Source organism: Nesoenas mayeri, assembly GCF_963082525.1.
Source record: "Nesoenas mayeri genome assembly, chromosome: 4".
Lineage (NCBI taxonomy): Eukaryota > Metazoa > Chordata > Aves > Columbiformes > Columbidae > Nesoenas > Nesoenas mayeri.
This window is the reverse complement of record NC_137540.1, coordinates 1,854,628-1,868,802: the sequence shown is the minus strand read 5'-3', so window position 1 is coordinate 1,868,802 and position 14,175 is coordinate 1,854,628. Positions and strand designations below refer to the sequence as shown.

At 39.0% G+C, this 14,175-nt stretch overlaps 1 protein-coding gene across 2 annotated transcripts in view; it reads left to right on the top strand.

Annotated features, from left to right (window-relative positions):
* The window catches only part of GRID2 (glutamate ionotropic receptor delta type subunit 2), a gene marked incomplete at its 5' end in the record, with an annotated part of 555,352 nt that overhangs the window by 101,062 nt on the left and 440,115 nt on the right, over positions 1–14,175 (top strand). For both annotated transcript variants that reach the window (XM_080344422.1, XM_080344421.1), the window contains one exon: positions 6,951–7,106. In XM_080344422.1, coding sequence (XP_080200548.1) covers positions 6,951–7,106 — 156 coding nt within the window. The remainder of the gene's footprint in view (positions 1–6,950; positions 7,107–14,175) is intronic.

The window sequence follows — 14,175 nt, the reverse complement described above, 5'->3', positions numbered from 1 at the left end:
TAGAGCAGTGAGTGTAAGGGAGGAAGACATTAAGCAATGAAAAATACTTAGGGGGGTTTTTAGGCTGTTGTCAACCTTGTTGACGTTGCTTTGTGAGGTGTCCTTGCATTCACAAGCAGGGGCTAATAGAAATAACAAAGTAGTATATCAAATCAGTCTTTGCTCTGGTTCTAAACCAACATATGAGCAAGCTCCGTACACTGTAAGATTTTATTTGTAATATTTTCTTTAAGAATGCAGATAGTATTTGGCAAATATATGATCATCACACTAACTTTCTGTATGGGATATTAATAATGCGGCAATAGTATCTACCAAAACAGATGCTTTTCACAGCGAGACCTCAACTTGATAGTTAAGGATATGATAGAAACATGAAAAGCCTCTCATTATTATCAGCTCATTTGTTGCATAATGAATGTGAAGATATTATCACTGTAGTTAATCACCACATCAAGTTGATAGTGGAACAGTGCACAGAAGATGTCTTCATTCTTACCCTGTGAAAGATACTTCATGTATAAAATGGATTGTTTATGTGATGATAATATTGTGTCCTGCTGCATTTGCAGAACTCGGTAGCAGTCTCCAATGCCACAACTGGCATTTATGCTGTATTTTTCAATTAGGAGGAACAAATTCTTTGTGGCTTTGCAATTTCTGCAATCAGTTGTCTAGAAGACATGCAAGATGTATGTCAATTGTTATTCCTTTGATATAGTAGTTTTTATGCTCAGTTTCTACTGAAGGATCACTTAAGTTAATGAGAATTTAGAGCAATTGAGAAGGGACTTGATTTACCAGATTTTATATAAAAGCCTTTTAAAGATGCTTTTGATTGTAAGTTGTATAGAAAAGTAAAAAGGCACCTGAATAAATGCATTTTTTTAGCAGCACCCCAGTGTTCTGCCTTTCTCTCTCCTTGTACTCTCTAGCCAACAATAATCCCTCCAAGAGGGACTGGCAAATGACAACTTCTTTTTTATAATGAGATTAATGGGACTCTGCAAATGATTTTGATAAATTGTCCCATTTTTTTGTGTTAAATATAAGTGTAAAATGGTGGTTTAGAACTCACGAATAATTAGAAATGTCTGTCAGGATGAGCTTATAATATATCAATAGCGATGGGAAAGTGTTCATGCTTGTGCATACATGCCTGATGGGCCGTGTAAGAAAGAAGGAGATGATCTTAGTTTGTTCTTCCCATATGTGACCATAATTCTCAATGACATTGTGCAATTAAACAGGAAAAGCTTCCAATGTCTGTAGTAATACTGCAAACTGTGAGAGCAGTCATCTCCGAATTTCTGAAGAGCTCCACAGATTTCCAGCAACTGTTGTGGCCAAATGAATTGATCCCAGACTCCCTCTAAACATATTCAAATTAAATCTTGCAAAACCAATTGATTCCATACCCTTCAGGCTGGTGTTTCAGCTTTCCTACGAAAATTCTATATTGATTTATAATTATGAAGGTTGACATACAATACCTGAAGCATTGGCACTGTTCTGTGAGTTTTATGATTCTATGTAAATCTATCCAAAAAAAAGCTCATGAAAAGCTGAGTCTTTTTCTTTGTCAACCTGTCAAGCCACCTTAATACTTCCAAAACTGTTTAGTATATACTCTAGAGAGAAAACAGAACAAACACCACCAAAACAAAAAAAAAAGAAAATATGTCATATAGTGGAATAATCTTTAGTCAAATAATTTAAAACCAATAACAGACTTAAGAAACAAGTAGAGCTGCATTGGTTGTTCTACTGTGAGATTGGGACACTAAAAACCAACCATGTTTCAGCAGAAGAATGAAGAGACTTTCCTGTGTTTAGATAACTGCACTTTTCTTGCTTTGGCTGTATCTGAACCAGACTTTGCCTTGAGCAGTTGGCCAGATTGAAAAACCTGTAAATTTCTTCATTCACCTCTTTGTTCCAAATATTTAAACTTAGAAAACAAAAAAGCAAGAAAGAGGAGGACTTGGTGTATTGTTTACATGATGTTCCAGCCGTACAGCTGCACTGAGAACAGGTGGTTAATCACTTTAAAAGGGAACTTTAAAAGGGATCATGTATATTCTTGGTGTAGCTCCCACGGCGAGAAGAGGCACCTTCTGCAGTGGTTGGACTAAGTGGTGCCACACAAAGTGGAAGGTGAGCACAGTCTCATTTTAATGTGTCATCTGGGAGAGATGATTCTTATGCCTGAAGTCAGGTTCATGTGTACGAAGCATTTACTGATCTTAGGTGTGAATGGGGAAACACAATGGAAAACTCTTTATTCTCCAACCCAGCTAATTAATCTTTGACTTAATTGTTGTGTCCAACTACAAGGGTAGCTCATGGCATGGCCTGAAAAAATATCAGCCCTTCTCTGTCAGACTTAGACCTTCATGAAAGTCCATTAAAAAAATTACAGTAGGCCTTGATGCTTCTTTTGCTTGATCATTCTTATATCATTAGTGTCGAGGGTTAAGACTGTGGGGTGACAATAAAACCCTGGCAGATGTATTGTTAACCTCCCTCTTCCCCCGCCACTTCCCCCTTTTGCCCCTCCCTCTCCCCCCTTCCACTCAGGACAGGCCATCGGGAGGGAAAGAAGGACAGAGAGAAGAGAGTTGGAAAAAATTAAAGATGTTTTACTAATGCTACTAATAAGAATAGAGAAAATAATACAAAATATACAAAACCAATCTTGAAAGCCTCAGCAACTGCAGAGCCGGCACCCAAAGTCCTGGATTAGACTCCACAGCCAGCCTGAACTGGATTCAGTCTGTCACTAGGCCTCAGTTCGCAGGAACGACTAGCAAGGTCCTCTCCTAATGTCGGCCATAAGAACAAGAGGAAAAAGGAACAAGATCCTCGTGATCTCCCATTTTATATGAAGTATTCACGTGAATGGAATGTTATACACAGTTGGTCAGTTTCTTGGTCAGCAGTTTCTCGTCTCCCCTCTCGCGAGATGTCCATCCGTGCTTATCAATAAGTTTGCATTCCATTGCTAGGTTTTACCAAAACATGTGTCTGGTTCTCCAGGAAAATGCAGTTAATATGAAGCTTTAGCTGACAGGCAAAATTCACTGAAAGAGAAACTTGTTTTTAACAAAACCAGGACAATTAGTAATCCAGAAATTCCACTGCAGATCCTCTGGTCTTAATGTGCTGCTTAAAGTGGACCTTCCATAGGTCTGTGTAGATTTGGTGTTGACAAACACATTGCTAAGCTGATTATTTTAATTTTCTTTTATGTGTCTGATAGCTAGTTCAATTTCTTAAGCTTGTAAAAATAGGAGGTATCTAAAGTAGAAAGAGCAATCCAGTTTGGCAGGCAGGGGGACGTTGCTTTTGCTGCAGAAGGAGCTGGCAAAGGTGCTCTCAGGTCTGCTGCCTCCTTCACCCTCAGCATGGGAGCTGTGAAAGTCTTGAAAAATTAAAATGAACAAACAAGTGGAGTTCTGAACAATTTGAGCCTGGCCTAGATGCGCTGCAGTGCAGAGATCCCCGGAGTGCAGAGCGGGGAGCCCCTGGGGAGCAGACACATGGGGCTGATGGCTCCAGATGCCAAGGCTGGATCTGCCCTGAGCTGGAGCCCCATGGTGGCCCCGCAGAACCAGCCGTGGTCCCCAGGGTTGGGGACTAGACAGCCGAGCCCTGTCCCGCAGTGTGACGTGCGAGGGAGCTGAGGACACATCTGCTCCCAACTCTTGCTCCAGAGGAGATGAAGGATTTCCACTCCCTTTGTGCTGCCGCAGCATAACAAAGCTTTCTGTGCCTGTTCTAAAGGGTTTGTAAACCCTTTCTAAAGGGTTTGTAAAACCTTCTCAGCTTAAAAGAGAAACGCAAAGCATGTGTTCCCGTTATTGACGAAATCAAGATGTGATTGCACATACTCAATCAATGTAGAAACTTAACAGCAGTTTTAAATGCACTGCAAGTGAAATTGTAGGGTCCAGCTGTGTTAGCACATGGTGAATAGCGAGATAACCGGAGTCTCGGTATGCGACCTTAAAATCCCTACATGAGCGCAGGCAGACTTGCAGACATGGCAAGTCCCTCTTGTTCTTGTTGACAGTAATTTTATTATAATATAATTTACCTTCTAAAGCTGTGTGTATACATTCAGTCAATCAGAAGTGATAGTGCACAGTATAGCTAGATATTTGCCATTATAGTTAAAAATTAATGGATTCTATAAAATTTTCCCAACCAGACACTCATCTGGCATAGAAATAACAGAGGATTTTAGAATAAAATGTATCTTGAGATCTCAAATATGGGTGTCATAGTGAAATATGGGGCGAAGTGTTTATTGCTTCTATTTGGGAGATAAGTGTGGATGTTGTTACATAGTGAAAATCAAACTTCTGTGCTGAAATGGAACTGTGACCTCAGTTCACAATGGTGTTTAATCCACGTGCTCCCCTTCTCTTGGAAACAAGGTATTTAATTTCCCGAGACTAATAGGGGGCACTGAGGTCCAGAAATGTCATGCTTTCGTAGTTAATAAAATTATAATACTTGAAAACTCTGCAAGCAGTGGACTTTATCCTTCCATAGTCAATGGAAAGATGAACATTGGTTTAAATATCTTCACTCTTCATCCTTTTGGTCATGAGGTGTTTCTCTCCCATTTTTACATTTTCTGGCCTGATTCCAGTAGACTGCGCAAATGATTCTAGAAATAGCTGATAATATCTAGTTTGGATTGTGTTTTTGTGTGTGTGGGTCAGCAGGACAAGGGATCTTTGGAAAGCCTTTTTAATTATTTCTTTGGTACTTGGCGAACTTATTGAGTATTTGTATGATTTGGTCTGTATTCATTTAAATGGATGGATATCTGATGCCATGGTAGAGTGTGAATGAGGCAGTTAAACACAAAGAATTCTCTGCTAAGCTACAGGACATTATTGATGCGCTGAGGGTCTTTTAAAAAGCCAGTAGAGAATTACATTTGTGCTGTCCTCATGCAGATTCTGAAATAAAGCTGAAAGTAATGACATGCTAATAAAACAGGAGGGGGAAACGGGTGCGAAGTAGTTGCTGTGTCAGCGTGTTGGCTCCTGATGCAAGCAAGGGAATACTCTTTGAGTATAGTTAGAAATGACATATTAAGCATGAGACCCGTATCAGAGATGAGCAGTGGGAGAGGAAGAAAAACAAACAACATCTACTTTTGTATAAACTTGAAGACTTCTTGTCTTTGTAATTAGTTTTGTGGAATCATCTTTTAGAGAGCCAGTTTGTGGGGCTGTGTCATCCTCATGGATACAAGTGTAACCCGAAACAGAAACAAGTGTGGTTTTGGTTTGAACTGTTCTATGAGACTAGAAACAAATATGTTTTAAGGTGTATCCTTGAAAAAAGTTTTTTGTACCCTTAAATGCTACCTGGATACACCAATAGTTGTCTTTGTGCAGAAGACATCGTTTGCAGCATCTTGCATACCAAGAATATCCTTGGCCATATGCAACCTTTCTTTATGGAGCTAAATAAAACAAGGGAAATAGAAATGGGTGCAGGGGAGAAAAGGAATGTTTTCATCTGAGATTTGCACAGAGATGACAGGTGAATGAGGTGGAGAGGTAAAGAACAGCTGTTCCAGATGGCAGCAGCTTCAGGAGGGAAAATGCTGGAGTCAAAGCGGTCAGGTTGTAGGAAGAGATGATGCTCATGTGGGATGAGTGGTGCTGGCAGGGAGATAAATGTTGGAGGTCAATGGGAAAAGCAGATAAACACTCCATGAAGTTTCTTTCTCTTCAAGTAGCCATTTTCTGTAAATGAATCTTGTTGTTGTTGTTCTTTTCAGCACTGATTGCAGGTATTTACCTGAAACAATCAGTGATCAGCATTTTCTTTGGCTGCCTCCACATACCTGCCTTAGTTGAGTTTTGTATTGACAACAGACGCTCAACAATAAATAAACCTGGAAACTGATGAAGAAATTTCATCATGATTAAATACAGCTTTCAGAAGCCTGATTTTCCATTATTCCTCCGTCTCTTCAATCTGCTGCCTGGAAAGGGAACTTTAAGGGTGCTTGAAAATCCAAACAGCCCGGATTTGAGGGTTGCAGACAATATAGTTCTTTATAGGACCGCAACAGTGTGATTTGAGCCATGTCTGCATCAATAGTTCATACAAGAGGCAAATGAAAACAATGGGAAATTAGCGATAGTAAAAGTGACGCTATAGTTTAAAAAAAGCAAGTGAAAAGAAAGCAGAAAGCTCTAGATTAGCCTTGGAGTTGTTTTTCAGTGCAGGTGGGGAACTGGCGCTGTGAGGGTTGGACACCCTCGCTCTCCCAGCTCCTCTGGCTTTCATGTTTTGGGGAAAAGGCAGAACAGTCACTTTCTGTTGGATTTATAAAAGCAGGCACTACTTTAATTAACCACTTAAACCACATTTACTGTCTTCAAGAGTCAGACAGTTAGCTGGAGTGGTTGTTATACAAATCCAATAGGAATTAGACCTGAAATAGTTTTATATCGGCTGCTGACCTGGCTACGGATCATGGTTGTCAATTCTAACTTATTTTCCCGGTGCTGCTACTATTTTAGGCTATTTCTTACCTCACTTGAACTTTATACTTTCTAGTTTTTACTAGACATGGTGTTAAATGTATATTCTAGCCCGTTGCATTCATTCAGTGTATTAAACAACACCTTTGGAAAGTTAATTAGTTGGTCACATTCCTATACAGATAATTTGGTTTGTGCTTAAATAGATTTCCCGCATATTTTTAGCTTGACTCAATGCTTCTCTTCATTTTTTGTCTTAAAGTATATCAAAATTGAGAAATTCTCAATATCGTGAAGTAGCTTCTGGGCTCTTCAGGAATAAGTGAAGGGATGATGTTATAGCATGAAATGTCTTTAGTGCTTATGATGAATACATTGAGGATACTGCAGTTAAAAGATGCAAGGTGATTGTTTGTTGTTTTTCCCCAGGGGCAATTTTTGATGAATCTGCCAAAAAAGATGAGGAAGTTTTTCGAATGGCAGTTGCTGATCTCAACCAGAACGACGAAATCTTACAAACGGAGAAAATCACGTGTTCAGTGACGTTTGTGGATGGCAACAATCCGTTCCAAGCGGTTCAAGAAGGTAGGACAATCTAAATAGATCTCGTGCTGTTGTTTCTGCAGCGACTTGCTACCCTGAGAGCTTCCTAGCTTTATGAGATATTTGTCATTTTTGTTGCCTTCTTTTTACACAGAATATCAAATATTGCATTTACTTTTGAATTTAGCTGCTACGGTTCGTGTTGGTGTAGTGACCTCAAACTATAAACGTTACTCTTATCCGTTTTTATAAGTAAAGACTCTTGAAAAATTGTAGAGAAGTCAGTTTGCTTGCACCTTCCCTTCTTTGCAGACTGCTTTGAAGTTATCGTCCGACTGATTGTCCTCACTTTATAACTTCTTAATACTACATTTTGGCTTAATGTCGTGCAGCTAACAGCACTTAGCTGGAAAAGAAAGGTTCTTGTGTGGATAACCTTTTCATCACATACACCTGGAAGAGTTACCTGTTTTATAGGAGGGATTAGAGATGACCTGATGACTCGGAAAGCCACCTGTGTCCAATACGATTTTGTATTTGGTCCGTCCTCTGTCATTCGGCAATTATTGGACAGGAGATGAGGATGTTGCTTTGGGCTCCTGTGATAGCTGGAGGATGATAACAGGGCTCAATATTTGAAATCCTTCTGAGCTGGATTAGTAAATCGCTGGTATGACTGAGCGCTTGTCTGGAAAGACAGCCATACAAAGTCTTTAGAAATAGGGCTTCAAGTTTGTTTCCTGAGCATTTGTTATTTCGTTGCTTTTGTGGCACAATGACTTATGTCTGAGACACAGGTGATGTTTGTTGTAGATATATTGTTAAACTTTTCTTAACAAGAAAACAAAATATTGATGAGTTTCTGTATCCTTGTTGGCTCTGTTTTGACATTTGAGGTAGCACTTGAGGTTTAAGCAGCAAACTTGCACACGGTTGCACTGATACTAGTGAAGTCAAAGTTCAATAGGTGTTTTGCTTCAATGGGCTATTGGCAAGGCAATGTTGATGAAAAGGTCTTTAATGCTTATATGACAATTTTTTATTAGTGGCGTTCAATTTAGGAATAGTTTTATTAAATTTTACAGATGCATAGACTTAGGTCATGAGGAGCCTCACAGTTCAGGCTTCATAAGGCTGCAGCAGGAAAAAAAGTGATTTTGAAAGTATTCAAATCAGAATCAATTCAATCTATTTCAATCTGAAAAGGCCAACATAAAAACGGAAGCTATCAGATACTTTTAGAATCCAGAGGGGGGTGGGAAATGGGTGACATCCATCTTTTTTAGATACCTTCCACACTGATAACATTGAAGCTGTTTGTCCAGGATGGATAATGTTAGCTGATAATCTGTGAGTAATATTGACTGACACTGAAGAGGAGCATTTATCATTGTTTTAGAGCAGTAGCAAATTATTTCACAGAACAATGTTTTAAGCAAATTGTTTGCTTATTTATTTGTAACTTAAAGAAAGCAGGACTGTCAAAGAAATCAGAACATTTCAAAGGAGTTAATGACCTGTTATTTCAATTTTCTATTACTTTTTTTTTTTTTTACAAAAGTTATATTAGTAATTTTGGAAAGTATCTTAGTGTAGTCAATATTTGAAATGTGAATGGAGTAGGTTTGACCTAAAATTTACGACCATACATTGTGGAGGGGAGTAGGGGAGAAGAAGGTCTGTTGTGATATTGATGATTTCAAGTAGGTATTTGCCAGTAACATCTGTTTCTTGTAAATGCGCTAATATAAATGCCAAAATGCCCTTTACTAAACACCAGAAAGAAAAAGATAATTAAACAGACTATTTCTGTATTCCATATGTAAAAGAAATACTAGAATGTGGCTAAATCTCATGTGTTTTAATGTGTATGGCATTTGTTATGCCCAAACTTGCTGTTTCCATGCCCTTTCCCTGGAAACATAATAACAGTACTATGAGTCTGACGTGCCATTGTCTCTCCTATCAGGTAAAGCCTGATGGGTATAAATTATATTATCTTTTATTATTGTATTCTGCTATTTATTTGTATTACTTTTTTATATATAAATTGCTTTAAGTTTGCTTTGGTTTGGTTTAATTTATTTTTTTTAATGGTTTTGACTTCTTTTCATCTTGTCCAAGCTACAGAATAGCCTTGAAAAATAAAGGGCTTTTCATGTTTGCTAAAGTGTTAATTTTCAGGCATTAGAGCCATAATAACAACTTAAAATCGGTCTACGTTTGCGTAAAATGTGCCTCTCAGTGAACAGAGAAAGTTCGTAAAGAAACTTGCCTAGGATTTTGGATTTCCGAAAAGAACAAGTAATGAGCAAAGATCTGATAAAACAGTGTGTCTTTTATGACTTTTGTTTTATTAGCAAAATTAACAAGTAATTCCCAAACAATGTAAACAGGAACACTCTGATGTTTAACATGGATTTGGGGGTTGTAAAGATAATTAATTTCAGAGCATCAGCTGCTGTGAAGTACTTACTGTTCTTCCCTCCGAATCTGTTTTTATAAATTATGGTGCCCTGAAATGTCTTCCATTTGTACCTTAGGGCATCTCATTAGCAGTTCTGATTGGAGCGGTGAGGCTGTATGGCGAAGCTGCATGGCTTTACCCTAGGGGAGCTGTGAACGACGTGCCCCGTAATACCACCGGACCTACCCTCAGGGACAATTTATAGGCACGTTCCAGCGTGTGGAAATAGGAGGTGAAATTGAGTTTCTTGAGGTTAGGGAAATTTTGGACAACGTCCTCAGACACATGGTGTGACCCATGGGATTGTCAATGTAGGGACAGGAGTTGGGTCGATGATGGTGGTGGGTTCCTTCCAACTCAGGACATTCTACGATGCTGCAGCCCAGTCGCTGCTATGTGCCCCCGTGACATGCACCTGTGGACATGTCCAATGTGGTATTTTGCTTCCTCTTTTCCCTTTCTTCTGCAATACAAAGTCTTTTACGATATTTTATAATACTTTTATGGCATATCTCAAAGTATTTGTGGCTTTGTGTAATTGGGGAAGAATATCGTGGCCGTGCATGCATCGGAAAAGCAGGAATTTAAGTTTGCTTTGTGCAGCCAGTAAATGAAGTAGGAATAGGCAGTTTTTGCATGGTAGCAAGTTGGTATTTTAGTACTACAAAATGAGTAATTATGATGCCAGATCCATACTAGCGGCAATAATAAGATATCATAGTGTAAACTTCCTTTCTTGTGAGACTTCAGTTTACAGCCATGTTTAAGAAGGAGCGGGATAGGCTTTCAAAAGGTCTTGAGTTCTACAAGAAACTTAAACTATCATGACTTTGGGGAAGTTGTGTTTCTATATTACTTTTTAACAGACCTGGAAATTTGGTTGAAATAAGCACATCTCTTCTTTCTCATTTGTGTTCTCTTTCTCTTTTGTTATTCTTTCGCTTATTTCAATATACTCATAATTAAAGCCCAAATTTTATGGTTCAAAGCCTGCTATTTCCTCTAATCCTTAATTTCTCATTAATAACATGATCATATGGTTGCTGAATGGCTAATATGAAATATACCGTGCTTTTTTTGTGGGATTCTCTGCTGAGTTACCTTGGTAGACACACTACCACATATCTATTTCAATTCACTGCTAATGATTCTCTAAACCCTCCTTGTCTTCTAAACACTTTTCCACAAAGTCATACTCTTGAAATACTATTTATTTGGAGGAAGGTGTTTTCCATTGACGCAGGTAGAGTTGTCTGCCACAATTCCTATCTCAAGGCAAGTGGAGGGAGTGGGAGCTTTGGTACCTTGAACTAGAGGTAACACTGTAGGGTCCTAGGAAATCCATATTTCCATATTTTAAACCTCATAGCAAACATTTTCTTTTTATTTGGGGTTGATATACGCACACACACACATATATATATTTTTCAATCCTGCACCTTTCTCCTGCCTTGTTTTTTGATGGTATCACATTTTATGTGTCTTAAATAACGTGTAGTTTATCCGATGTATTCTTCTATAGGCTACCTATACTGCATGGCAAATAGATTTGACTAATGCTCTTTGAAATCTACTTGTTTGACAAGTTTTCCCATTGCGATCGTACATACGTGGTGTTTTTTGTTTTGTTATGTTTTGGTGTTTTTTTTCAAGCAACCTTTTTGTCATTCAGGTTAGTCACCAGTGTGTTCACAGACACCAAACCAAGCCTTCGTAATGGCTTTTGAAAGCTTATTGTGATCAGTGAAGTAAATAAGGCAGTGAGTCATAACTAAATGGGATTGGGCTGTGGAGTAGCAGTGGTTTGTAGGGCAGCAATATGTATGAAGGTCACATGCAGGATTTTATTCAAGCAAAGTTTTATGATCAGAAGTTATGGCCTGATGGATACATCTGCTTTGGCCTTTGGGACTAGATGGCTATAATAAGATTGTCCTTTCTCATTTCTCTGATTGCTGTAGAAAGCTGTTTAAAGCCACAGATTTCATGGGCTGCTAAACTTTCTTTTACATTATGCCACTTATTTCTTGAAATTTCTCAGCCTTCCTTGTGCTGTTTATTAACCAGTACATGTTCAGTTTGAGATTAAACCTTTACAGGGCTGCACTTTTTAACTACTCTTCCATTTCATTCCAGGTTTGCTCTCTTATTTCCCAATAAAATGGATTTTGCTGTGAAATGATATTACTAGGGAAAAAAAAAAAGTCAACTAGGATTTATACTATAAAAAGTTAAGGGAGAAGAGGAGCAGAAGCATTTTGATAGTGATAAAAAAACTCCGCTGTAAAATCAGAAACTGTTGGAAATGTTTGCAACTGCAAATTGCTTGTATCATCAGTACTTCAGGAATTGTGGCCAAAAACCCCTCTTTTGAATTACTTCTCCTCTGCACATCCGTATAATGTACCCGCAGCGGTGGCACCGTGCCCTGTTCTCATAGCGCTGGGTGACAAGCCCGATACACGGGCTTTGTTCTCATTTCAGCCCCGCTAACCCCACAAAATCAATCAGATCTCCAGTTTGCATAAATGCGCCACGGGGTATCCAAGTGTTGGCAGCTGAAGAAGAAAGTTCTAAACAGCCCTGGTGATAAAATCGTGACAGTTGGGAAGACAGTGGTTGCATGGAGATCAGGGCGAAGGGAAGAGTGAGCATTGACTCAACTACACAAGGGACACGTGGTAGAGACTCAGTTTAGGAGGAGTAGGATGCATATTTAACACATTTTCAGCAACAATTTCAAAGCTGTTGTGACCTTTCCTTAGCTGGAAGTAATCTACCTAGAGCGTAGTGCAAACTGTACATGATTCATTTTGAATAAGGCCTCATAGTGTTACAGGAGTTACAGTAATAGCAAGATTTCCACTGCTCTCCAGTCTTTGGATTTTGGGCTCCAGTATTTCCTAGTTCCTAATTATTTTTGTAGTAATGTTTTCTTCAATTGCAAGACAACTGCCATTATCTTTGTTTCCAGTTTGAAAGCAAACTCTCAGCTGTATTAAACATTCAAATACTTGGAAAAAAAGAAGAAAATCCTTTATTTTCATCTAAAAAAAATCTAAAATAAATGAAAACAACAATCAGTCCATCAGGAATGGATTTCTCCAAGGTAGTTTAAGTAATGTGAGAAACACAGTTTGAAGAAAAGTGCAAACCTCTGCAGTCCTTAATATTCCCAGATGGCAAATCTAAAGAATTTAAAGTACAGATATTAGTGCTTCTGAAGAGCCTTTTCTGAAGGATGGTTTCCAAATTGCTAAGGAGAGGGTGTATTATGAGGAGAATAGCCAAGATCCTGCCATCTTTAAGGTGCTGTTATCTGTGCTTTCTCACAGAAGTACCTGAACCCCTCGGAACATCTGCTTTATGACTGCCGCACATCTTTGCTGTGGTTTCAGGAAAGAATACAAGTGTTTCTATGGAAACCACTTTTCTCCAGGTGAGCAGGAGATGCAGCAGCATCCCACTGTTGTACTCGGCTGCATCTCGGCGTTCAGGTGCCACGATGCGGCTGGAGATGTTTCTGTAGGACCACACGGCAAAACGAGGACTAGTGTTTCAGACGTTACCCGCTACCCTTCTGCCACCTTCTTTTCCTTCTGCTTTCTCCCGACTTTAAAGCAGCAGGAGTGATTTTCCTAACACTATTGTCAGTTGCCAAAGTTTGGCTCAATGTTGATTGTTATGGCAGATTTTGACATTTCTATCAGAGCTTCTGCGTTCAAATGACAGACAGGAATTTTAGTAGGCTTGAAAGAATTTTCTTCCCAGGCTTTTGCTTAAAAAGCACGTTCATCTCTTTATCTTTCTTTAAAAAGTTGAATGAATAAATAGCTGGACAAGTCTGATGCCCTTTGGTGGAGTGCAGAGTGAGTTTTATGACATTACACTAGGAGTAGCTAGATCTGCTGATATTCCCTATTTCTTACTCTTTCAATCCAGATTGGATTATTTCTGCTTTTGCAGTGTGCGTATTTCCACTTGCAGGTCGCAAGTATCCAATCTATGTTTTCATCCATTAAACACGGCGCTTCAGTTTGCTGTGCTAATGTGCTCTGACACGCTGCTAGTGGTTTGCTTTTAAGAGAGCTATACAAATTGTGATGTGATTAAATAATATCAGTAGTACATTTAAATGTTTAAAGCCACTGTGCCTGAAGGCTTTTGGGGGTATCTTAACAAACAGAATTATCAAGACGAGGCAAATGAGAGATGCTTCATCTTCCTAGATGCCACTTATTTAGATAGCACCCTAGGCTATCAGTCCTCCAAAGTAATCTCCTTAAATAAGTAATGGACACCCTGTGCAGATTTCCTCCCTGTCTTTTTGTGAAGCAACGTCCACTAAAATCACTGCAGCAGTCAATCATCCCTGGCCAGCCAGAAATGTCTATTCCCAGACAGGCCTCCCAGCAGGTTGTGGCGACCACCGAGCAATAAACCGCTGCTTTCTGCTGTTTTCTGCTATACGGCTCGTCCTGAGCGCTCTCAGAAAATAGTGCCAGTTTGAGCTTTTGCTTTTCCTGACTAAATTACCTGAATTAAGTGCAAGTCACTAAGTCTTTGTTTCACCTGATGGTTCAGGTACAAATACTTAATCTGACTGCGTACAGAGCAGTATTTGATATATGCGTCTATATCTGT